At 35.3% G+C, this 27,099-nt stretch overlaps 1 protein-coding gene across 4 annotated transcripts in view; it reads right to left on the reverse strand.

Annotated features, from left to right (window-relative positions):
* The window catches only part of KIFAP3 (kinesin associated protein 3), a 157,478-nt gene extending 130,735 nt beyond the window's left edge, over positions 1 to 26,743 (reverse strand). For 2 of the 4 annotated variants that reach the window (XM_012763635.3, XM_076000375.1), the window contains exon 1: positions 8,281 to 8,572. In XM_012763635.3, coding sequence (XP_012619089.2) covers positions 8,281 to 8,312 — 32 coding nt within the window. In that variant the 5' untranslated portion in view covers positions 8,313 to 8,572. Of the gene's footprint in view, positions 1 to 8,280; positions 8,573 to 25,271; positions 25,435 to 26,378 lie in introns of those variants that run through there. The other 2 variants (XM_076000373.1, XM_076000374.1) reach the window with 2 other exon arrangements.
* Positions 26,744 to 27,099: the final 356 nt, after the last annotated feature.

Consider the following 27,099-nt stretch of genomic DNA (forward strand, 5'->3'; position numbering starts at 1 on the left):
CAAAGACTTTAAAACAAATGTCTTAAATATGCTCAAAGAGCTAAAGGAGATTAGGCCAAAGAAAGGAAACCAGAAAAACAATGTCTCAAAAAATAAATAATATAAAAAAAATTATAGTAAGTTTCCAATACTTCAATTAAAAGATACAATAAGAGGAATAAAAAAATCACTACAGGGGTTCAATAGAAGATATGAACAAATGAAGGAATCTGCAAACTTGAGGATTGGTCAAATGAAATTGTCTAGTCTGAGTAGGCAAAGAAAGACAATAGAATAAAGAAAAACAAACAGAGTCTCAGAGACTTATGGAATACCATCGAACACAGCAATATATGCACAATGAGGGTAGGAAAGGAGATGAGAAAGGGGCAGAGAGAATACTAGAAAAAATAGATTAAAACTCCCCCAAATTTGATAAAATACTTACCCATCCAAGAAGCTCAATGAACTCAAAATAAGACAAACTCAAAGTAAGAGACACTCAAAAAAGATCCACAACAAGACATACTATAATCAAAATGTTGGAAGCCAAAGATAAAGAAGGAATCTTGAAAGCAGCAAGAGAGAATTTACTCATCACATACACGGGTACCTATTCAATTAATATTACTAGCTGATTTCCTGGTAAAAACCATAGAGACCAGAAGGTAATTAGATGGCATATATAAAGCACTGAAAGAAAAAACTATCAACCAAGAATTTGTATCCAGAAAAACTGTGCTTAAGAATGAAGGAGAAATTAACACATTCCAAGATGAACAAAAGCTGAAGGAGTTAATTAGCAGTAAATCTCCCATATAAGAAATACTAAAGGCAGTTCTTCAGCCTGAAATGAAAGATACTAGGCAGTAAATTGAAGCAAAATGAAGAAATAAAGAACACTGGTAAGAGTAACTACACAGGTAAATATAAGTGTTGGTATTTGGGGTTTGTAACTCTTCTTTTTTTCCTATATGATTTAAAAGACATATTATAAGATAATAATTATATATTTGCCCTAATGGGTACACAGTGTAAAAATATTTGCTCTATGACAATACCATGTAAAGACAGAGGGATAGAGGTGTGTAGGAGCATAGTTTTTGTATACTAATGAAGGTAAGCTAGTATTAATTCAAACAAGGTTGTTACAAGCTTAAGATCTTATTTGTAATCCCCAACAAATTATTTAAAAATATACAGAAAAGAAAATGAGAAGAGAATCAAAACAGTACCCCATAAAAATAAATCAAACACCGAAAATAGTAAGGGAGAAACTTAGGAACAAAAAAGATAAGACATACAGGAAGCAAATAGGAAAACAGCAGACATAAGTTCTTATTATTCAGTACTTATTTTAAATATAAATGAGTTAAACTCTCCAATTAAAAGGCAGTGACTGTCAGAATAATTAAGAGAAGATCTGTGTACATACTATCTATAAGAGACTTACGTTAGATCCCAAAACATGTATATTGAAAGTAAAATGATGGAAAAATATACATCATGCAAATAACACACAAAAGAAAGATGGATTTGCTACACAAATATCAAACAAAACAGACTTTAAGTCAAAAATTGTTAGAAGAGACAAAAAAAGGGCACTACATATTGATAAAAGGGTCAACTCATCTAGAAAATATAGATGGATTATACAATTAAAAACATACATACCTAATAACAGAGCCCCAAAATGGATGAAGTAAAAAGGGACAGAATTGAAAGAAAAAATAAACTGTCTATAATAATAGCTGGAGACTTCAATATTATACTTTGAATAATAGATAGGACTTCATAGAAGATCAATAAAAGAATAGAAGATCTGAACTTTGTAAGCCAATTAAACTTAAGAGACATATAAAGAAATTCCACCCATCGACAGAGTATACATCCTTTTCAAGTGCACATGAAAAGTCTCCTGGATAAACCTTACAAACAGAACAAGTCACAAATTTAAAGACTAAAATTATACAGAGTATCTTCTCTATTACAAGGGAATGAAACTAGAAATCAGTATCTGTAGGAAAATTGAAAAATTCACTGATGTGGAAATTAAACAACCCACATCTAAACTAATAAGTCAAAGGAGAAATCACAAGAATAATTAGAAAATACTTTTGACATGAATGAAAATAAAAATATATCAAAACTTACGGGGTACTACAAAAGCAGAGCTCTAAGGAAAATTTATAGCTGCAAATACTTACATTAAAATAAAAAAAAAGAAAGAAAGATTTGGGAGGTCATCATATCAACTGAAATAAGCCAGGTACAGAAAGACAAATATTGCATGTTCTCCCTTATATGTGGGAGGTAAAATAGTTGATCTCTCCAGGCACAGTGGCTCACACCTAAAATCCTAGCACTTTGGGGGGGCCAAGGCAGGAGAACTGGTTGGGGCCAGGAGTTTAAGACCTGACTAAACAAGAGCAAGAAGCCATCTCTATAAAAAATAGAAAAATCAGCTGTACATGGTGACATGTGCCTATAGTCCCAGCTACCTGGAGGCTGAGAAAAGAGGATCACTTAAGCCCAGGAGTTTGAGGTTGCAGTGAGCTGTGATGACAGCCCAGGAGATAGGAAAAAAAAGAAAAGGTGATCTCATGCAGACAGAAAGTAGAATGATGATTATCAGAGACTGGGAAGAGTGGGAGCAATGAAAAGAGGTTGGCTAATGAGTACAAACATACAATTAGATAGAAGGAATAAGTACTAGTGCTCAATAGCACAGTAGAGTGACTACAGTTAACAATAATTTATTGTATATTTCAAAATAGCTAGAAGATTTGAAATGTTCCAACACAAAGAAATGATAAATTTTTGAGGCTTTGCATATCTTAAATATGCCAATTTGATCATAACACATTATATGCATAATGAAAATTTTATGTACCCCATATACATGTACAGCTGTTATGCACTGATAAAAATAAATCAGTCAATAAATAAAATAGAAAAACTAGAAAGACCTTGAATCAGTAACCTAATTTTACACTTTGAGCAACTAGAAAAAGAAGACCAAACTAAACCTTGAGCTAGCAGAAGGAAAAATAGAGACCAGAGATAAAAGAAAGACTAGAGAAAATGAAATCAAAAGTTGGTTCTTTGAAAAGATTGAAACAATTTTTTTGGCAAACTTTTAGTTAGACTAAAGAAAAAGAGAGAAGACTCAAATTACTAGAATCAGAAGTGAAAGTAGGACATTACTATTTACCTTATAAAGATAAAAAATATTACAAGAGAATAATACGAACAATATACATAGACAAATTGCATCACCTATATGAAATGGACTAACTCCTAGCAACAGACAAACTACCAACACTGACTCAAAAGAAATAGAAAACCTAAATAGAACTATAAGAGACTAAATCAGTAATCAAAAACATCCAAACAAAGAAAAGTCCAGGACCAGATGGCTTCACTGGTAAGTTTTACCAAGCATTTAAAGATGAATTAACACCAATCCTTCTCAAACTCCTCCAAAAAATAGAAGAGATAATACTTCCTAATGCATTCTATGAGGCCACTATTCCCCTCATACCAAAGCAAAACAAGGATATTAAAAAAAAAACTATGAAGCAATATCCTTTATGAATATAGATGCAAAAATCCTCAAAATACTAGCAAACAGAGTCCAGCAGCATATTATTAATAAAAGGAATACACATCATGGCCAAGTGGGGTTTGTCTCAGGAATTCAAGGAATGTTCAACATATCAATGTAATACCACATTAACAGAGTGAACAATAAAGTAAACAATTATCTCAATGCAGAAAAAGTATCTGACAAAACTCAATAATCTTCCATGATTAAAAAAAAAACACTTAAAAATTAGGAATAGAAGAAAACATCCTCAACATGATACAGGTGATAAATGAAATATCTATAGCTAATATCATACTTAACAGTGAAACAATGAAAACTTTCTCCCTAACATCACATACAAGACAAGGACATCTGTCAGCTTTCACTACTTCTATTCAACATAGTACTGAAAAGTCTAGCCAGAACAATGAGGCATAGGGGGGAAAAAAGGTTGTCCAGATTGAAAAGGAAGAAGTAAAATGCTCTCTATCCGAAGATGACATCATCTTATACGTAGAAGATTCTAGAAACAGTACCCCAAAAAACTGTTAGAGCTAATAAACAAATTCAGCAAAGTTGCAGAAGATCAGCATACAAAAAATCAATTGTTTTCCTATATGGCTAACAATGAAAAATCCAAAAAGGCAATTAAAAAAGAAAAACAATTTTATAATACCATCAAAAAGAATAAAATACTTAGAAATAAATTTAGCTAAGGATGAACAACAACTGTATACTGAAAACAACAAAATATTGCTAAAGAACTTAAGAACTAAATAAATGCAAAGGTATCCCATGTTCATGGACTGGATGACTTAATATTGTTAGGATGGCAGTATTTCCCAAAGTGATCTACAGATTCATTAAAATCCTTATCAAAGTCCCAATAGCATTTTTTTTCAGAAATTAAAAAGCTGACCCTAAAATTCATATAGAAATAAAAGAAATTCTAAATAATCGTGAAAAAGAATAAAGTTGGAGGACTCACACTTCCTGATTTCAAAATACACTACAAAGATACAGTAATCAAAATAGTGAGGTACTACCACAAGGATAGACATATAGATCAATGGAATAGAATTGAGAGTTCAGGAATAAACCTCTATATCTATGGTCAACTAATTTTTGACAAGGATGTCCAAACTATTCATGGAGGAAAAGAGCAAGCTCTTTAACAAATAGTGTCAGGAAAACTGGATATCCATATGTAAAAGAATGAAGTTGGAACCTTACGACACACCACATACAATAATTAATTCAAGATGGATCAAAGACATACATTTAATAACTAAAACTACAAAACATTCAGAAGAAAACACAAAGGTAAATCTTCAAGACCTTAGAATTGGCAATGTTTTCTTAAATAATGATGCCCAAAGCAAGGGCAACAAAAGAATAAATAAATTGGGACTTCACCAAAATTAAAAGCTTTTGCATACAAAGATTTTGCATTTCACAAAAGTGAAAAGACAGCTCACAGAATGGGACAAAGTACCTGCAAGTCATGTATCTGACAACGGTCTAGTATCCAGAATACATAAAGAACTCTTTTCCCCAAAGAAGATAGACAAATGGCCAAACAGCATATGAAAAGAAGCTAATGCCTTTAGTAACCATAGCAAATATTATTCAGGTATAAGAAGGAATGAGGTACTAATAACATGCTACAACACAGATAGACCTTGATTATACTATGTGAAAAAAGCTTGACACAAAAGCCACATACTTATTTCACATAACACAAGTACAATAAATATCAGTATAGTACTTCTAATAATATACATTTGAAGTCTATATAAATGCCATAAAGGCATTATACACATTTATGTCTCATTCACCAAATATGTTTTATCACTTGGCTGAATGATTTTTACATGGAAAAATCTCAAAAATAATGAATGAAAGAAGGAAGAAATACCATTGGCTCTTAAAATCCTTCAGCAATTCCCCAACACATTTATAATAAAGTGTCAACTCTTTACCACAGCTCATAAGTCCCATATTTGGGACTTGGCCCATATGATTTGACCCATATTTCTTTCTTACTTTATTGAATAACCTATGTTCCAGGCCTTGTGCAAAGTTCTGGGTATACCATCGGAGGTAAGAGACATAGTACCTTACCCTTATGAAGTTTATAAACCAGAAGGAAATACAAACCATAAAGTAGTAAGATTGAGGGAAAGCAAGGTATTAGGTATCAGGAGAACCTAATAAGTATATCTGATCTGTGTTGCGAGGTGGGAAAGAGAGGATCAGGAAACCTTTCCGGGAAAAGTGACATTAAAGCTTAAACAGGAAAGATGAAGAGTTAGTTGGGTAAAGAACAGGGCAAGTTCCAGACAAAAGGAAGGGCATAATATAGGAACCAAACACTGAAACATACAGAAATCCAAAAGAAGTTATTTCTGTAAGACTGAACTATAGAATTACTGGGGTGGGAGGGAAGCAGAGAGAGATGAAGCTGAGAAGGTAGGTGCTTTTCCTCTAACAGCAATGGAAAGCCCCTGGAGAGTTTTAAGAGGAGGAAAAAAGAAAAAAAAAATCACTCTATCTACCTATCTACTTACTTGTTTGCATATCTTATTGAAGATATGAACTGTATTTAGTCAGGACAACAATGCTAAGTGCACACTAGGTATTTGTTAAGAATTTAGTCAATGCTATTGAAGCAAAACACAAACTGGCACAGGAGCAAAAAAATGAAATCTAAGATTTCTGATTCTATAATCTGTTACACATATAAACATATGCAAATATTACATATGTATAAATAGAGACTAGAGATTCCTCAGTGATAATAGCTATAACAAAACCACTGAAATTCACTAATTAAAATTGGAGTGGATCAATCAGGGACAGAATATATACAATCAGGGACAGTATATATACTGAATAGATAGGGACAGAAAATATACTGCTGTCTTGTTAAAAATAAAAGAATATTGCTAAAGAAATACATGTAATCATTATCAAAACCAATAATTAAAATGGAAGGTTCATCAGACATCATAAACCTTTTCCATCAGGCCTGTATGAATACATGTAAGCTGTACATTACTTATCTGACAGCAGACAATGCAAGCTTACTATTTATACCAACAGAATCAGACAAAATTGAGAAATGTATTTTTTCAACCTTTCCAGATTCTAATCTTATTTTATTCCAAACATTACAGTGACTGGTTGAGTTTTATTTTTTTGAACTCTAGATAACATGACCTTAAAAGAAAGCAATAGGTTGAGAATTACAAGTTGCAATATGCCTAAGGGCCCATAATGGTGCAAAAATTCTAAGAAAAACTACCTCTGACACAAATGTATTACATGAAAACCAATTAATAGTATAATAGTGGCTCTCTTTTTTTAGAACAATTTTGAATTTAAAGGTTATTTTCTTCTGTCACAAAGTTTTTATCCAAAGTATTTTAAAGATCAATGTAAGCAAAATTCAGTGAAGAAATAAATACCGATTATATATTTGTAAGGCTTATATATTCATTTAAACAATTTTTACTGATAAAGCTTGGATATTTGCCAACTTCAAATGTATTTATATAAAATGAAAAAAACTGGTAATGTATGCCTTAGTTTTGCAAAGACTATACAGTTGATTTTATTTTATAATTGTCTGAATCCTTTTTAAGTCTATAAATGCTTGGAAGATATTTCTGTGATGATCAGAGCCCTGCCAAGCCAGGATAAATATATTCAGTAAAAGTATACTATAACTTGAAATAATACCACCTTACATGCGCATTTTTTAAAGTATTTTCATATTTCATCCTCATATCTCTCAGAAGGAAGTATGTGTCCCAGTTTCAGATGAGGAGACTGCACAAAAAAATATATGTGAATTTTCCAGGGTATTTACTGACTCAGTAACAGGGACTTAATTGAAAATGGAAAGTCCAAATTAAGATGTTTTTCTATTGGATCACTGCTAACTCTTGGTCCAGTGAGAGTTATCTTTTTTTGATCAGCAGTGACCTGATATTTGCCGGAATACAAATTCTCCCAAAAGATTACAATTTTTTTTTAAAAGAGTAATTGATACTACACATATTTAAAAGAAATTATGGCCTGTTTTACATCAAACTCCTGAACAAACCTCTTGGTAATTATGAATCTCCTACAAAAATTATACTGTATATGTGACAGTCAAATGGATGGAATGTATGAGGAAAGTAGAAATAGGCTGCAAAACATCTCAAGCCAGCCTTCCATAAAGCATAAGCCACCATTTCTTTCCCCTTCATTTCAAAACCCCATGGCAGTGAACCCCAAAATAGGGACAGAAAGCAGAAGCACCAAAAGACTTCTTTCCCAGGCTCCCACGGATTTATCTATTATAGGAAAATGGGGAGTCTGCGAGGAGGAAAAGAAAAAAAAAGAAAAAAAAAAAAAGACGCGATTTATCTTGCCATAATTCCCCCTCTCCCCCTGAAATAATGTAATGTATCAAGGAAACAATCTCTCAAGGCTGTCAGGGTCCCGCCAAATCATGCAAGAGGCTCGAGGACCTCACACCCGGGCAGGGCTCTCTCCTTTTTTCCTAGATGCATCTTTCCCCTTCCCTTTCCGTGTCTTCTGTCCCTGCCTCCCAACCCCTCTTCTAAACTAGCGTAGCCTAGTCACATCTCACAGACAACCCAAGAACATCTTATGGGCCCCGGCAAGGAGGGTAGAACAGAGCCTAGGGGAGTCGTCACCTTTTGAGGTATCTGGCGTCCTCCCCTTGCATGGCGGCGGCGACGGCGGCGTGGGGAGGATGGGGGTATCTGAGAGAGGCCGGCGGGGCTATTTCCGGGGACAGTGGCCAAAGCACCCTCACACCCAGAGGCGATGACAGTCCGAAGGCCTGCAAGGCGGGGCAGCAGCGGCGCTGTGGTTACCACGGTGAGGCCTCCGGCTCCTCCCACTCTTGGGCCCCAAAACACTGGAGCTGCCCAGACCCGCCCAGAGTGGCCTCTGCCGCGCCTGCACCGAGGCGCATGCGCTTCCTGCTCACCAGCAGTATGCGCAGACTCAGTCTGAGGCGCTGGCCCCCGCGACTAATCTGACGCACCCAGGAGCCGGGCGGGGAGATTTTGGTGCTGTCAAGGAGTGTCTACGTAGTCACCGCCCCCTTGAGGGAGAGAGAGAGGTGCTCAACCCTGCAGAATTGAAATATCAGATCCCTAGCTTGAAAGGAAGGAGGAGAATCCGTTTAACCTTTTAGTTAGCGAGTGCTAAAGAGCAGTCCTGGCTTCGGCTAATAACCTATAAAGCGATGTTTCTGTTTTGGGGCATTGTGGAGAAGATATTGCACTGATTGCAGTGAGAAGCTTGCTAACATTGTGAAGATAGTCTGAACTTTGTATAAAATGGATGTAATTAATATCAACTTTGAAAATGGCAAACCTGTCACTTTAACTTTGATATCTTAAATCTAGAATGCACTCCCCCCCCAAAAAAAAAACTCCTGAAATTCCAGCTCCTTTACTAATTATTCCTAACTCAAGGCACATTAGAATTGTTTCTTCTAAAAACAATTGCAAGCAATTGTTTGCAATGTAGGGCATAGAAGGGCTGTTTTATAATCGTAGCAAGTAAATGCCCTTTGCTTTAAGATCTAGTCCCTTGGGTTCAGCTATGCAAATGACCTAGATTCATTTATTTGATAAATGTTAATTTAGGGCTGGCTGTGTGCCAAACACAAACCAGATTCTAGAGATACAAAGAAAGCACTTACCCTCCCTCTCCTAACCTATAATCCTATACTGTCTTCTAGTCCTATATTTTCAGTTACCTTGAGACATATGTACATAGTACTTCTGGTTTTTTCAAATGCAGTAAGTTGATACAATTATAGATTATCCTTTAAGTGTAAAAACACCATGTTAATACACTGCATGCAATATGAAATATAAAGTCCAAAAGATATTATTTTTGTCTGCCCATCTACTCACACCAGCTACACTATTTCTGTCAGTGTTACAGTCATTATTTCCAAAAATCAGGGAAGAAAATTTAGAGCTAATTTTGACTCCTTTCTCTGCATCATGCCCTCTTATTAAACTGTTATAAAATACTATCTTTTCTTTCTTCAAGATATTCTTGAAATCCAGCTTTTCTTCTCCATTCTCACTTCTACCAGTAGTCTAACCACTTCATACCTGGAGTACTGTAATTTTTCACTAATTGGACTTCCTATTTTCTGTGTTTTTCCCAATATTCATTCTGCAAACTGATGTAAAATTTTGCAAATTATCATCCATTCCCTTTAACAGTAATATAGCAGGCGAGATTACTTTAAACATCTTCAATAACTAAAATTGAAAGCACAAAATGTACTCTGAAATGCATAGCTGATCTTACAAGTATTCTTGCAATGTAAGTCCTTGACTGGGAGAATTTTTGTTCACTTCTGCATCCCCAGTATAGCACCTAGCCCATAGTTGGCACTGAATAAATATTTGGCATTGAAAAGATGGGTACCTGAGCTTGAAAAAAAACAACAGCAAGAACAAAATCCAAGAGGAAGTGCGCACAGGCCAGAAAGGAAGAGAGGGCTGAAATACAGAGCAATAACCAGATAAACTGAAACCAGGACTGAAGTAGAGATGCTTTCTGTCTTTAGCAGGAAAAGAGCAAGAGGAGCCACAAATATTTTATACTTGAAAGTAAGGAAACACTGAAAAACTAATGAGATTGTGCAAAAAAGACAGTAGACAATTTGAGAGAATTTGAGTATCAAAAGGAATAATTACTAGAGTTGATTTAACACATTAAATAAATTAAAATTTGAACCTATAATAACACTCACTGACACAGAAAAGACAGGGAAAAGCCCACGTTCACTGAAGGCAACTACTAGATCAGATCTTCACTCTGAAAATTGGTAATTGAAGGAAAGAATTAAGCATTTAATGTAACCCTTTTGGAAGTAAACTGCAATTCACCTCCTTTTGACAAGGGAAAGCTCTTTTTTATAGAAAGCGCCTGCTAGTAATGGATAAAAGTAATTATAGTTACTATTTTGCAAGCTCCAATAAATAATGGATTCAACTAAGCCTTATTAATTCATTTTAAAATAATTTAAAATATGGCAAAGTTTCACCCCACATATTACTTGATAATTCTAAAGGGAAAGAAATGTGACTTTACAATAAGGAGATCTGGCTGTCAGCATTTTATTTTTTTTTTAATTTAATTAATTAATTAATTAATTTTTGTGAGACAGAGTCTCACTTTGTTGACCAGGCTAGAGTGAGTGCCGTGGCGTCAGCCTAGCTCACAGCAACCTCAAACTCCTGGGCTCAAGCAATCCTGCTGCCTCAACCTCCCAAGTAGCTGGGACTACAGGCATACACCACCATGCCCAGCAAATTTTTTGGATATATATTTTTAGTTGGTCAATTAATTTCTTTCTATTTTTAGTAGAGACGGGGCCTCGTTCAGGCTGGTTTCGAGCTCCTGACCTCGAGCAATCCTCCTGCCTCGGCCTCCCAGAATGCTAGGATTACAGGAGTGAGCCACCACGCCTGGCCTGGCTGTCAGCATTTTAAACAGGTAAAGTTAGCATCATTAGTAGTGGTACTACTGATAGTATATGTGATAGGAAGAACACAAGATCACCTGTGTAGTATTATTGCCAAAAATTAACCTGAATCTAGCCAAGTTGTTAGATCTAACATCTAGTACCAAATGCTGAAGAGTGTGGAGTATACTGAATTAGATATTAAGATATATTATAACAGAGTAATAATTGTAAAGTATTGTATTGGTACAGGAATAGACCCCCGATGGAATAAGAAAGAGAACCAGATCTATGCATACATGTAAACTTGAAATATAACAAAAATGAATTTTCAGATCATGGTGGATAAATGAATTTTCAATAAGTGGCTATGGGATAATTGGTTACACATACATAAAAGATTAAATTGGACCCCTATCTCATACCATATACAAAAATGAATTCTACAATGAAAATATACTTAAATGCGAAAAACAAAACTTTAAAAATTTAGAAGAAAATATAAACTATTTTTATAACTTTCAGTTAAGGATACATTTTAAAACAAGGTATGGAAAGCATTCAAATAAAATATTAACAAACTCACTATATTAAAATTAATAACTTAATAAAAGACAAGTCAAAAATTATTTAACCTATTCGTAGCACATAAAAACCAACAAAGCATTAATATTAAGACTACTTTAAGATGTCCTGTGGGAATCAAAAAGCAAAGACAAACCCAATGGGAAAATGGGGACAAAAATAAAAAGAGAGAAAATAGGAATAGCAAGGAAAAACAAAACAAAACATGAAAAGATGCTCAACTTCTAAAGTAACCAGGAAGATGCCAATTATGACCATAAAAAGATACTTTTTTACACTGATCAGGGTGCAAAAAAATATCTGACAATACCAGATGCTGGTGAAAATATGAAGCCCTGGAAGTTATTTAGTAAACATCTCAGGTGTAAGTGTACATTGGGACAACCACTTGAGAATAAAATGTCTTGTATTTTTTAGTAAAGTTGAACAGGCATATACCCTAAATCTCAGCAATCCACTCCTAGTCCATATGTGCACCATGAGGCTTATTCCAGAATTATTGGAGCAGTATTGGGCATAGTAGAAAAAGAAGAACTGAAAAACAACTCCAAAATATTTTTGCAGAAGAATGGATATATGCATTTGACGTAGTCACACAATACAGTATTATGCAGCAGAAAAAGTTAATGAACTAGAATTACACATATAACATGGATGAATATTAAAAACATGTTGAATGAAAAATTGAATTGTGGAAGATTACAGCATAATACTTTTCAAAAATTGCAGTGTACTTCACATGTAATAAAATGCATTATTCGACTTATAAGTTATGTAATTACCTGCACAATCAAAACATAGAGCAGTTCCATTGTCCTCCAAAATTCCCTTGTGTTCTTTTGGAGTCATCCCGTCCTTTCAACCACATGCTTTGGTAAATACTGCCCTGTTTTCTGTTCCTATAATGTAATGTTACCCTTTCCAGAATGTAATCTAAATGTCATCATATGTGATGTAACCTTTTGAGTCTGGTTTCCTTCACTTAGCATAATGCTTTTGAGGGAAATCCATGTTGTTTTCTGTAATTTATTTCTTTTTATTGTTAGGTAATATTCCACTGTATGGATATGCCACAGTTTATTCATGTACCAGTTGAAAAGCATTTGAGTTGCTTCTAAATTTTGACAACTATGAATAAACCTGCTATAAACATTTACATACAGATTTTTGTGTTAACCAGTTTTCTTTACTCCTGGGCAATTATCTGAGCTCAGGTTTTCTAAGTTGTATGCTAAATATATGAGTAACTTTGTACAAAACTGCCAAACTGCTTTCCCAAGTGACTGTGTCATTTTGCCTTTCTACCAACAATGTATAAATTGGTATTGATCCATGTCCTTACCAGCACTTGGTATTTTCAGGTTTTATAACTTTTATGTTTACTTTAGTCATCCTAGTAGGTGTGCACGGGGGTAAGTTATTTGATTTTAATTACATTTCCATAATGATTAATGTTGTATGAGCATATTTTCACATGCTTAATTATTATTTGTATACCAATTTTAATGAAGTCTCTGTTCAAATTTTTTGTCCACTTTTTAATTAGTTTTTTGCCGAGCTGATAAAACTGAACAGAGAGGTAGCAATAGACAGATAAGTAGACAGAGACAAATTATTGATATCTGAAGTTAAAGACAGGAGATAATTCAGATTCCACAAGTATAAAAATGATAAGAAATATTGTGAACAACTTTATACTAATAACTTCAGTGACTTAAATGAAATGGGCAAATGCCTTGAAAGATAATATGTTATTAAAATGGTGAGAAGAAGAAATAGAAAGTTTTAAAGATCTATATATTCTCTTAAAGAAATTGAATGCCTAATTACAATCTTTCCCACAAAAACACTCCAGACACAGATAGCTTCATGGACAAATTCTACTGAAAAACTAATTAAGAAATAATGTCAACTTACACACTCTTTCTGAAAACAGAGAACGAAAGAATACCTACCAACTAATTTTAAAATGTCAGCACTATCCTGATATCAAAATCAGATAAAAATATTACAAAATAAAAGCGATGAATAATGCTAGTGAGCATATATACAAAAATCTTTAACAACATATTAGTAAGTTAAACCAGCAATACATAAAAAGAATGCTACATCATAGCCAAATGAGGCTTATCCCAGGAATGCTAGTTGGTTTGACACATGAAAATCCAATATTATAATTTGTCATATTGTTATGATTTGGCTATTTGACCCTCTAAACCTCATGCTGGAAATCTTATCCTCAGTGTTGGAGGTGGGGCCTGATGACAAGTGCTTGGGTCATGGGGGCGGGGTGAACTCTCAGGAATACTTTGGTGCTGTCTTTGCAGTAATGACTGAGTTCCCACTCTATTAGCTCCTGCTAGAGCTGGTTGTTAATAAAGGCCTAGCACCTCCCCCCACTTTGCCTCTTCTCTCACCATGTGATCTTTGTGCATGCCATTTCCCCTGCCCCTTCTACCATGAGTGGAAGCAGTCTGAAGCCCTCATGAAAAGCAGATGCTGGCACCATTGTTATTGTACAGCCTGCAGAACTGTGAGCCAAATAAACCTCTTTTCTTTAATATAAATTACCTAGCCTCTGGTATACTTTTATAGCAACACAAATGGACTAAGACAAATATCAACACCATAAAGGTGAAAAATCATATGATCAGCTCAATAGAGGCAGCAAATCAATATGACAGAATTCATGATTTGTAAAAGCTATCAGCAAATTAAGAATAGAAGGTGACTTCCTCACTCAAATAAATATATATGTATATATGAGGGTTTATTTCTAGGCTGTCTTCTGTTCAAGAGTTTATATATCTTCTTTATACTGTTTTAATTACCATAACTTTGCAATATATTTCAAAGGCAGAAAATGTGATACTTCCATCTTTCTTCTTCTTTTTCCAGATTGTTTTGGATATTTGGAGTCTTTTGTGGTTCCATATGAACTTTAGATTTTTTATGTATTTCTATAAAAAGAATGCCAATGGATTTTGATAGAGAAAGCATTGAATATGTAAATTGTTTTGGTTAGTATGGACATTTTAACAATGTAAAATCTTTAATCCATAAACAAGGAATGTCTTTCCACTATTTTTCTTCTTTCTTTCATCAATGTTTCATAGTATTTAGTAAGCAAATCTTTCATCTCCTTGTTTAAGTTTATTCCTAGTACTTTATTGTTTTAGATGCTATTATAAATGATATTATTTTTGTAATTTCCTTTTCCAATAATTCATTGTTAGTGCAACTGATTTTTGCATGTTGACTTTGTATTCCTCAACTTTCCTTAATTCTTTTATTCGTTCTAACAATTTTGTGTGTGTGTGTGTGTGTGTGTGTGTGTGTGTGTGTAGTCTAGCACTTTCTACATATTACATTATGTCCTCTACAAACAGAGAAAATGTAACTTCTTTCTTTTTGATTTGATTTGGATGCCTTTTATGTCTTTCTATTGCCTAATTGTTCTGGCTAATACTTCCAGTACTATATTTTATAGAAGTGGCAAGAGTGGGCATCCTTGTCTTGTTCCTGATCTAAGAAGAAAAGCTTTCAATATTTCAACACTTAGTATGTTTCCTGTGGGCTTTTTATATATATTCATTATTGTGTTAATTTTCTTCTATTCCTAGTCTGTTGAGAGTTTTTATTGTGAAGTATTATATTTTGCCAAATGCTTTTTCTGCATCTTTTGAGATAATCACATGTTTTTTATCCTCACTCTGTTCATGGCTTATCACATTAATTGATTTTCATATGTTGAACCTTTCATGCATCCCAGGGATAAATCTCACTTGGCCACAATGTATGATCTTTTTAATGTGCTAGTGAGTTTTGTTTTGTTATTATTTTGTGGTGGAGTTTTGCATATATGTTCATCATGGATATTGGCCTGTAATTTTCTCTTTTTATAGTGTTCATGTCTGGCTTTGGTATCAGTGTAATGCCAAACTCATTAAATGAGTTTGAGAATGTTGTCTTTTAAATTTTTTGAAAGATCTTGAGAAGGATTGGCATTAATTCTTTTTTAAATGTTTGGTAGAAATCACTAGTGAAACCATCTTACCCTTGGTTTTCCTTTTTGGGGAGTTTTTGATTACTTTTTCAATATCCAATCTCCTTACTAATTATAAGTTTGTTCAGATTTTCTATTTCTTCATGGTTCAGTCTTGGTAAGTTGTATGTTTCTAGGAATTTAATCATTTCTTCTAGGTTATCCAATTTTTTGGCATATAATTGCTCATAGTAGTCTCGTGATCCTTTTTATTTCTGTAGCATCAGTTGTAATGTCTTCTCTTTCATTTTTGATATTTTTATTTGAGTCCTTTAACTTCTTTTCTTAGTCTAGCTAAATATTTGTTAATTTTGTTTAACCTTCTGAAAAATCAGCTCTTAGTTTTATTGATTTTCTATCCTATTATTTTTCTGTTTTGTTTATTTTTTTGTCCTCATTTTTATTATTTCTTTTTTTCTGCTAACTTTGAACTTAGTTCAAATAAATTAGTTCTTCTTTTTCTAGTTCTTTGAGGTGTCTAGATTGTTGAGATATTTCTTCTTTTTTAATATAGGCATTTATCACTATAAACTTTCCTCTTTGTACTATTTGACGCATCCCATAAGTTTTGGTATGCTGTGTTCTTGATTCCATTTGTCTCAGGAAATTTTCTAATTTCCTTTTTTATTTCTTCTTTGACCCAATAGTTATTCAAGAGTGTTTTATTTAATTTCTACATATCAGTGAATTTTCCAGTTTTCCTTCTACTATTCATTTCTTCTATTCATTCCATTGTGGTCAGAAAAGATAGTTGGCATGATTTTTTTATCTTCTTAAGTTTGTTAAGACTTGTTTTTTGACCTAACATAATATCTATTCTGGAGTATGTTCCATGTGCACTTGAGAAGAATACATTCTGCTGCTGTTGAGCTGAATGTTCTGTATGGTGGTGGTTAGGCCAATTTGGTCTATAGTGTTGTTTAAGTCTGCTGTTACCTTATTGATTTTCTGTCTGAAGGTTCTATCCATTAGTAAAAGATAAATATTGAAGTCTCCTTTATCATTGTACTATCATCTATTTCTCCTTCAGTTCTGTCAGTATTTGCTTTCTATATTTAGGTGCTCTAATATTGGATGCATGTATTTATAGTTGTTATATCTTCCTGGTGAATTGACCCCTTTATAACTATGTAATGTTCTTTGTTGTCTCTATTGACAAGTTTGGACATAAGTCCAGTTTGCCTAATGTAAGTATAGCCACCCCTGCTTTCTTTGAGTAACCATTTGCATGGTATATTTTTCTAATCTATTTCTAATATTTCTAATATATTTTTCTAATCCTTCACTTTCAGCCTATGTGTATCCTTAAATCTAAAGTGAGTGTAATTGAATTTTGATTATAGATTGGATGACTCAATATTGTTAGAATGTCAATTTCTCCAAATTTATCAGATCATTCCAACATCAGTGTCATCTTAGTGTTTGTTGATTATTTCAAATTGAGATTTTCCTGGTTCTTGTTATGAAGCATTATTTTTTGAATTTTGGGTTTTATATTATGAGATGCTGGATCTTATTTAAATTCTTGGCCTCAGCACCCCTTCTCCAACACCACACCACTCTGGGAAGGAAAGATGCCATCCTGCTACCGCCATGTGGGGGTCTTTTTCTGGGTTCCCCACTCAATCTCCTTTGACACCCCTGGGGAGTACCTCATTACTGCTCCCAACATGGCCCCACTGGCTCTGTGGTGGTGGAAGGTCTTATTACCCACTGGATGGTTGTGAAAGTCCTAGTGGAAAAGGGTTCCTTGCTACAGCTGGGAGAGGGTGGAAATCTCAGCTTGCCACTTAAATTTTGCTGAGAGAGGTGGGAGTTGATCATTTTTTCCATAGTATTTGGATGGAGTAGGGAAGTTATGTTTAAATGTTTTATGTAGGCTGGGCGCGGTGGCTCACACCTGTAATCCTAGCACTCTGGGAAGCCAAGGAGGGAGGATTGCTCAAGGTCAGGATTTTGAGACCAGCCTGAGCAAGAGCAAGACACCTATCTCTACTAAAAATAGAAAAAAATTAATTGGCCAACTAGAAATATATAGAAAAAATTAGCTGGGCATGGTAGCACATTCCTGTAGTCCCAGCTACTCGGGAGGCTGAGGCAGGAGGATCGCCTGAGCCCAGGAGTTTGAGGTTGCTGTGAGCCAGGTTGATGCCATGGCATTCCAGCTGGGGCAACAGTGTGAAACTCTGTCTAAAAAAAAATAATAAAACAATAAATGTTTTATGTCATATTGTCTTGCTTCTCTCCTGTTCCTACAGAGAAAGAGATGTCTTTTCTTGGGGGTCTTCTGGTCTGTTCCTGTTGGTTTTCTGGGTTGCTGGCTCCTCTGGCACCCAGCATGTATGAGGAAAAGTAGAAAAGAAAAAACAACCCAGGGAGCCTACCACTATGTCATTCATTAAGTCCTCAGACTCCTAGCTGGTCTGCCTTTTTGTTTTCACCTTTCAGAGCATTTTTGTAAGGCTTCATATGTAAGGTCTATGAATTTTAGTGGTATTTAGAGGGAGTAATAGGGAGAAGTGCTCGTTTCCATTACAGTCTTGAAGTGAAAGTTCTTTCAATCGATTTTTGATAAAGGTGCCAAATTAACTCAATAGCAAAAATATAGTCTTTTAACAAAAGGTGCTGGAACACTGAATATGCATGTGGAATAAAAATAGGCCTCAACTCTTTCTTTATACCATATAAAAAAATTAACTGATGAGGCCAGATACAAATACAAAACCTAAAACTATACAGCTTCTGGAAGAAAGCATAGGAAAAAATATTTAAGACTTACAGGTTGGCCAGGCATGATGGCTCATGCCTGTAATCCTAGCATTCTGGGAGGCCGAAGTGGGAGTAAAGCTCCAAGTCAGGAGTTTGAGACTAGCTTGAGCAAGAGCAAGACCCTGTCTCTACTAAAAATAGGAAGAAATTAATTGTCTAACTAAAAATATATAGAAAAAATTAGCCAGGCATGGTGACACATGTCTATAGTTCCAGCTACTTGTGGGGCTGAGGCAGAAGAATTGCTTGAGCCCAGAAGTATGAGGTTGCTGGGAGCTGGGCTGATGCCATGGCACCCTAGCCCAGGCAGCAGAGCAAGACCCTGTCTCAAAAAAAAAAAAAAAAAAAAAAAAAAAGACTTATGGGTTTGCAAATATTTCTTAGACATGATACACAAAGAACTAACCATAAAAGAAAAAAATTAATTTGACTGGATATCAACAAAATGTAAAACTTCCTTTTGAAAGACACCATTAAAAAATGAAATAATAAGTCATGGACTGAGAGAAAGTATTTGCCATTAATCTGTCTGACAAAGGAATATATTCATCATTAAAAAAAGATTACAATTCAATAATGAAAACCTAAATGACCTAATTAAAAATGAGCAAAAGATTTGTACAGAAACTTCATAAAAGGAGACATATGGCTAGCTAATAAACACATAACTCCATTAATCATCATGAAAATGGAAATTTAATCCAAAATGAAATATATTATATACCTGTATTATTTTTCTATTGCTGCAATAATAAATGACTACAAAAACTTAGTGTTAAAACACAAATTTATTATCTTACCATTCTGTAGGTCTGAAGTCTGAAATTGGTCTCACTGGGATAAAATCAAGGTGTCAACAGGATTTTATTCCTTTTTGTGTGTTCTAGAAAAGAATCACTTTCCTTGCCTTTTTCAGCTTTTAGAGGCCACCCACATCCCTCCACCCATGGCCTCCTTCCCCTGTCTTCAAAGCCAGCAACAGTGGCCTAAGTCCTTCTCATACTGCCATCTTGCTGGTCCTTCTTCTCTCACCACATCTCCCTATCACCACGGCCAGGAAAAGTTTCCCACTTTTTATGACTCATGTCGGTCCAACTGGATAATACAAAATAATCTCCCCATGGTAAGGTAGGTCCTTAACTGTAATCCTTTTTTGCTATATAAAGTAATATATTTATAGGTTCCAGGGATAGGATATTAGCCTCTTTTCTGGGGGGGGGGCATTATTTTGCCTGCCACAATACTTACCATAATGATTAATATTAAATTGCCAGACAATACCAAGTGTCAATAAGAATGTGGAGTTACTGGAGTTCTTATAACATTGCTTGTAAGAATGCAAAATGGTACAACCATTTTGGAAAACAGTTTGGCAGTTTCTTTCACAGTTTAAAATGCATTTACTATATGACTCAGCAATTCTACTCATATGTATTTATCCAAGAAAAACGAAAACATATGTCCACAAAATTCTTGTTCGCAAATGCTCATGGCAGCTTTATTCATAATGACGGAAACTTTGGAAAATCCCAAATGTCCATTAACATGTCAGTTGATGCAAATGGTGGGATATTCACAGAATGGATGCTACTCAGCATTAAGAAAAAACTACTGATTTATGCAACAATGTGAATGAATTTTTAAAAATCCATTATGATAAAAATGAAGCATATGGATTGTTTCCATTTATAAGAAATTATTTAATTTAAAAGCCCTTGATCTATTGTGACAGAAAACAGACAAATGGTTACCTTGTGCTAACCATAGTGGGTGGATAGATTGTAGCCAGGCTAGAAGTAATTAATGGTCAATCATGTGAACACATTTGTCATAATTCATGAAGCTATATACTTAAACTGCATTCATTTTATTGTATATAAATTATTCCTCAATGTGACTTTTTAAAAAGATATAACAAACAATGCAAAAAGGAGTAAGCCAAACTGATGAAATAAATAGCATGTTAAACACAGCTGAAGAGAAAATTTATGAATAATAAGGGGAAATAACACAAAATAATACAAAGTGATGGAGAAAACTATTTTTAAAAAGAAGTTAAGAAGAAGACTAACGTCTAAGGATCCATAAACCTTTGATATGACTTCTAGAAAAAAAGAATAGAGATAATAGGGATAAGACAATATTTAAGGACTGATTTAAGCCAATATTAATGGCCCAAGTTAATCAAAGACATGAATCTCAGACAGGGTAAATAAAAGAAATTCAGACATAACATATTGAAATTAAAGAATGCCAAAGATAAAGAAATCCCAGAAGCCATCATCATTTAATACTTTTATGTGTGTTAATTTTAGATTTCCCTTTAATTCCTGTCTCCCAAATGGATTATAAATTGCTTGGATGAAGAAACCAATCTCATTCACCACTTGGAATAGTCTTGATGGTGTAGTGGTTAAGATTCTGGAATCAGAATGTGGTTAGAATACCTGATCTACCACGTATTTACTATTTGACCTTTAACTATTTGACCTAATTGTATTTAAATCAAACTTAAATACAATTTTCTCATCTGTAGAATAATAGTCCTTTGTCCTAGAGTTATTGTAATGTTAAAGGAGATAGCGCACATCAATTTATACCAGGATAATTATCACATAAATGGCAGCAACTGATGTCAATTGAACCAGGTGTTTGTAAACTTAGTTAATTTATTACCTACTTACCTATCATTTATTAATTACCACCTACCCTTTATTAATCATATAACTCTGGATGAGTCACTTAAGCACTCTGTATCTAATTTAGTTAGAAAAATTGGGATAGTCATACTACAAAAGATTGTGGTAAGAAGAAAATGAGTTAATAGCTGTGAGAATCTTATCAAATTTAAAGTTATATGAAAATGAAAGGCTATTATTATTATCTCAACTTCTTTAAACTGTATTTTGAATGCAGCTACTAGCCACAGCGAGGTGTTGGGAAAAGTATTGGGAAAAGTGGTTGCTGCCTCACAGTCTTACAATTTAACAAGAGAGAGTAAGAATACAAAAATGAATAAAACCACCTATGACAGAATCATTTAAATACAAGTAATCCCAGGGATAAAACCGACATGCTAAGGATGGTTTCTGGAGGTCTTTGCAGCTTCAGAAGCCAGGCTGAATTACACTGGGAAGCCTTTTGTTAATACCACGGTTTACTCCTTCAAGCAAAATTCTTTGTCCTGGAAGCTTTTTCTAAGCCCCAGACTTAGTAAAGTGCCTTCTCTGTTCTTCTACCGCATACACTCTACTTTATGGGTATTATTTGCTTATACTTCTATCTTCTCCAGTAAGAGGGATTACAAAAGCAAAAAATCATGGATTTCCAATTATATTTCCAATCACAGTGCTTAACGCATAGTAATCACTCAATTAAATGGCAACTGCTGCTATAGCAAATATAGTAACTGCCTTCAGGGAGCACATAAACTAGTCACAGGTATGTAAACAAATAATTGTTGAACATATTTGATGCATGTCATAGTGGCAGCATGGAACAAGTAGAAGTTTAGCACAAAAGAGGAAGTAATCCACTCATCTTATGGCAGTGGTCCCTGACCTTTTTGGAACCAGGGGCCAGTTTTATGAAAGAGAGTTTTTCCAAGGACAGTGGTGGGTGGGGGGTGGGATGGTTTTGGGATCATTCAAATGCATTACATTTATTGTGCACTTTATTTCTCTTATTATCATCACATGCTAATATATAATGCAATAATTATACAATGCACCATAATGCAGAATCAGTGGGAGCTCTGAGTTTTCCTGAAACTAGATGGTCCCATCTGGAGGTGATAGGAGAAAATGATACCCAAAGTGTGTTGCACATGTCCAATTTACTCTATAATCTTGTTTTGGTTGCTGTCACTGCAGAAAAACCCTGCTTCATAAAGATAGGACATTGGAAATGGAAGCAGGCTTTTCAGTGCTTTTGTGGCAATCTCAGGATATTCTGCCTTCACTTTAATCCAGAACATACAGAGATTTGAAGTTGTCTTGAAAATACTTTTAAGGCACTGTCATTTGTGATCTCAAACAGTTGATCCTCTTCTAACACAAAGTCGACTCACCTGGCTTATTCACAGGTGGGTTGCGGATCCATTCCTTCCCAGTTCAGGGATCTTTTGTGGTTGGGAAATCATGCTCAAAGTCTTTCTAAAGCAGAGATAGGTGGTCATGCACCAGCTGGGAGAAAGAAGGCCCTGGCTCAGTCTCTTTCAAAACCTCTGCTAATGTTTTGAAACATGTCAAAAATCCTAGTATTCACTCATCATTCCCATAATTCCAGTTTGGCTTTGAATGCAGCCACTCTATCTGCTGACTTGAACACAGTTGTCGTTCTCCCCTGAAGCGACAGATTTTGTTGAGCAGGTCGAATATGTCACACAGCTAAGCATGTTTTGTGACCCATTCTGTGTCACTGGAATGTGCTGTCCGTAGTGACTATTTTTCCAGGAGAAATCTCTGGAGCAGCTCTCATAACTCAAAAACTGTAGCCAGTGATCTATCTTTAGAAAGCCATCTCACTTCTGTATATTAGAGAAGATACATATGCTCTGCGTCCATCTCCTCACAGAACTGCACAAACAGACGTGAGTTAAGAGCATGTACATTAACATGGTTGATAATTTTAATCATGTCTTGCAAAATGTTGTTTAATTTGGGTGACATTTTTCAGCTAGACAGCATTTCTCTATGGATGACACAGCACATAGACTGACATTCAGAAGTGACCTCCTTGACCCAAGTAGTGAAACCAGAAATCTGTCCAGTGATGGCAGCTGCTCTGTCCATGCATATGCCAACACAAAAATGACCATTTTCCTGATATGTAATCCTGCAAAGACTTGAATATAGTTCTATAGCTGTGGTGTTGGTTGGCAACAAAATTGCACATAACATGTCCTCATGCACATCCTCCTGAGAAATATATCTCACAGAAACTAGCATTGTTGCCTTGTTGTCAACACTGGTAGACTCATCAACCTGGATTGTGTACCATGGTGACTCATTAATCCTCTCTAACAATTGTGCCTCAATATCCTCTGCTATTTCATCAGTTCATCTAGTTATGGTGCTAGCCAAAAAAGGAACACGCACCACCTTTTGAACTGAAGTCTCTCCTAAAAGTTTATGGCAAATTCCTTAAGCAGCAGGCAGGATCAACTTTTCACCAATAGTTAATGACTTCTTAGCTTTAGCAATGTGGTTAGCCACTGAGAATGATGCTCTCAGTGCAGACACATTTGATGAGGTGGTGGCCTTCAATAATTGCTTCTGTTCTTCCTGTTCATGTTTTTTTCTTTTGAAAACCTCCAAAGATTTGTCTTTTAATGGAGGATGCTTAGTCTCATGTGGCAAAACAGTTTTGAAGCTTTCATGGTTTCGTTGGATAGCCGGTCACCACATATTATACAAAGCAGGTTTGGAAAATGTGAATCACCTATTGCAATGAACCCGTAATTTAAGTGGGATTCTTTGTATTTTCTTTTAAATGCAGCTTTTATTTTGTTGGCAGTTTTAGAGTCTTCTGCTGTCTCATCATTGGGTCTTTCCCCCTTTTCAAAGAAGCTCTCCAGTAACATTTGATTTTTACTCATTTTTGCTAGGGTTAGCTTGTGGGCCTACCAAAACTGTGACTGAGACAAGTGTGCAGTGCACGAAAGAGGCGCAGACAGAAGTGGTAAATAAAATAATGGGCAGGCCATGCACAGACTAAAATAAGTGTCAGATTCTGACTTTAAGCCTGCCACTAGATGCAGCTGCACAACTGAAGTACATCAACTCCCTTGCCACTATAAAGTCTGCCACCAGGTGAAGCTTAATTGTCACTTGCCACTCACTGGCAGGGTTTTGATATGAGTCTAGAAGAAGTTGATTTATTATTATTATAGTCTCTGTGCAGTCAAACCTATCTGCTGATGATAATCTGTATTTTCAGCTCATGTCTGACCCACGTAAAAAATCCCAGTGCTCGTTCACTCGTTGGCCCCATAATTCCTGCACTAGCATCACCGCCTCAGCTCCACCTCATATTATCAGGCATTAGAGTCTCATAAGGAACACACAACCTAGATCCTTCGAATGAGCAGTTTACAGTGGGGTTCGTGCTCCTATGAGAATCTAATACCGCTGCTGATCTGACAGGAGGCGGAGCTCAGGAGGTGATGCAAGCTATGGGGAGCAGCTGTAAAAACAGATGAAGCTTCAATCTCCAGCCTGCTGCTCACCTCCTGCTGTGCGGCCCAGTTCCTAACAGGCCACAGACTGGTACTGGTCTGCAGCATGGGGCTTGGGGACCACAGTCTTATCGGATAGACGCTCAGAGCAGGATTCACAAAGGATGAATAAAAATTTGCTTAACAGAGAGCATAATAAGGATATTCTAGCGAAAGCAATAGTATATACAAAAGATACAAAAGTATGAAACATCGTGATATATTTAGGTAACTGCAAGTAATTTGAGATCGAGAATTACATTTGAGTCGAGGAACAGTGAAAAATAAGTCTGAAGAAGCCAGCAAGGGCAAGATCATGGGGACCCTGGTATAAGATAGTATGGGATTTGGTTATTTCCTGCAGGCATGAAGAGCCATGGACATATTTTAATATAGGTAAGTCATATGTTGAGATTTATTATTTCTAGCAATGTAAATTGTTCTATATTTTATCCACATAACAACAAAAACAGAGAGGCAAGAATTACATTTTAAAATTCTATAAATATATTGCTTTTAAATTTCAATCCTGATTTGCTCCAAGAGCACACAGAAAATTCTTTACCTTGTGACTGCCCTTGGGATGTCATCAAATGGCCATTGTGGTCCAAAGAGTCCACATCCGTTGGCTATTAATGCAGTCATCTTGCCACTTTTTAAATTAATTGGAGCTCACGTTGCACATCTTAATGCAAAAGAGATTTCAGTTAAAAGGACCCTCTCTAAAATACATCCTCTTCCTGATGATGGTAACTTCTGTTTTCAACTATTATGACATAGGATACTAACTATGACATCATTGTGTTGCTCCAAGGGTCATGATAGGGAGTGAAGTGGCCCACTAGGATAATGAATAATAAATTCTTATGTTTTCTCCTTCCCCAGATTTGCTCACAGCCTGAATAATACTTTGAGGAAATAGTTACATGATACACCAACCTAATGATCCTTAAATACATACAGTCAAATGAGTATATTATCCAGTATAAATAATAGATGTGGGTTTAGTCACAATTCCTACATGCACACACACATCCCCTATGTTTGTGAATTTGCATATGTTTCTTTATATTAATATATACATGTCCAAGTATAAGCTTTTTGCAAGGGAGCATAGCTACTTTATGCTTCCATGTGTGTTCTTTTGCAGAGATGCACATGGCATGGTGAGGAAGGAAGAGGGTTCTGAGTATATCCAGCCTGATCAGCTGTATTTATTAATTTAACCAAAATTTGTAAGCAGAGTTTGCTTTAGAGTTGGGGATGCAAAAATTAATAGACATAGTTCCCGACTTGAAGAATTGTATCTAAACCCAGTAGATTGTTCACAAAGTGGACAAACAACTGCAATATAAAGCAATACATTCTATGGTAGAGTTACAAAGTGTCTCTGTAGAAACCAAGGAAGAGATAACTGAAATCATTAGACACTTAATGCCTACTAGGTGCCAGGCATTCTCCTAAGCATTGAGGCTATAAGGAGAAGGGGATCCAGACCTTAACCTATAAGAGTCACAATCTATGAATAGGCAATCAGGGAACGTGTAATTGTCTCAGCATATTTCCCACATACCCATATCCTTAGTCTGGCTTTTGTTTTTTCTTCCTGGATTCTGTTATTTTTAAATTGTTATTACTTATTAATTTTGTTCTTATAAAGAAGATGACTTACCATCTCTTTTCTATTTATTGCTTCAATTCCATGATCTCTCATAGCAATAGAAATTTCATTTGAGTTAGAGATATTAAGTGGTTCATATACCTTATTCAACACACATTTGTTTAGGGCATATTATGTGTTCCAGGCACAATTTAGAGCTAAAATAGTAGCCCCAAAGATCATCTGACAGGACAGATAAGTTCAGGCAATGGCTACATTAGCATCCAGGGGTTTCCTGTGAAGCCCTAGCAGCAGAATTAGAATATTTTTAGAACTGGAAAGCCCATGACAACAACTGCTGCACGCCTCTGCTGGAATAAGTTGAAGGCACTTTGGTCAGCAAGAAGTGCTCCCTCTTCACCTCTTTAAGAAAGGCATTGCCATAACATAAGTGTTTGTGACATACCCTCTGGGTCGTTAAGAACAGAATCAGAACTGCCAGTTCATTCCAGATTAGTTCCTAGCAACTGCTAGTTGGCAATAATAACTTTGAAGTTGGGTGAAGAAATGAATCCATGCTTCCAGTGATGAAATATATTTTGCTCCAGTGGGTGACATAATCCCAGCTTTTGAAGTATGAGGCCAAAATTAAATCAAGTCTCTTAAAATTTGACTTTAAACTTTTAACTTTTATTTTCCTTTCTTCTCTTCTTTTTCCTTCTCTTCCCCACTTGTTTTTACCTCCTTCTTTTCCTCCTTCCCTCCCTCCCTCCCTCCTTCCTTCCTACCTTTT

The sequence above is a fragment of the Microcebus murinus genome, chromosome 2 (genome assembly GCF_040939455.1).
Source record: "Microcebus murinus isolate Inina chromosome 2, M.murinus_Inina_mat1.0, whole genome shotgun sequence".
NCBI lineage: Eukaryota > Metazoa > Chordata > Mammalia > Primates > Cheirogaleidae > Microcebus > Microcebus murinus.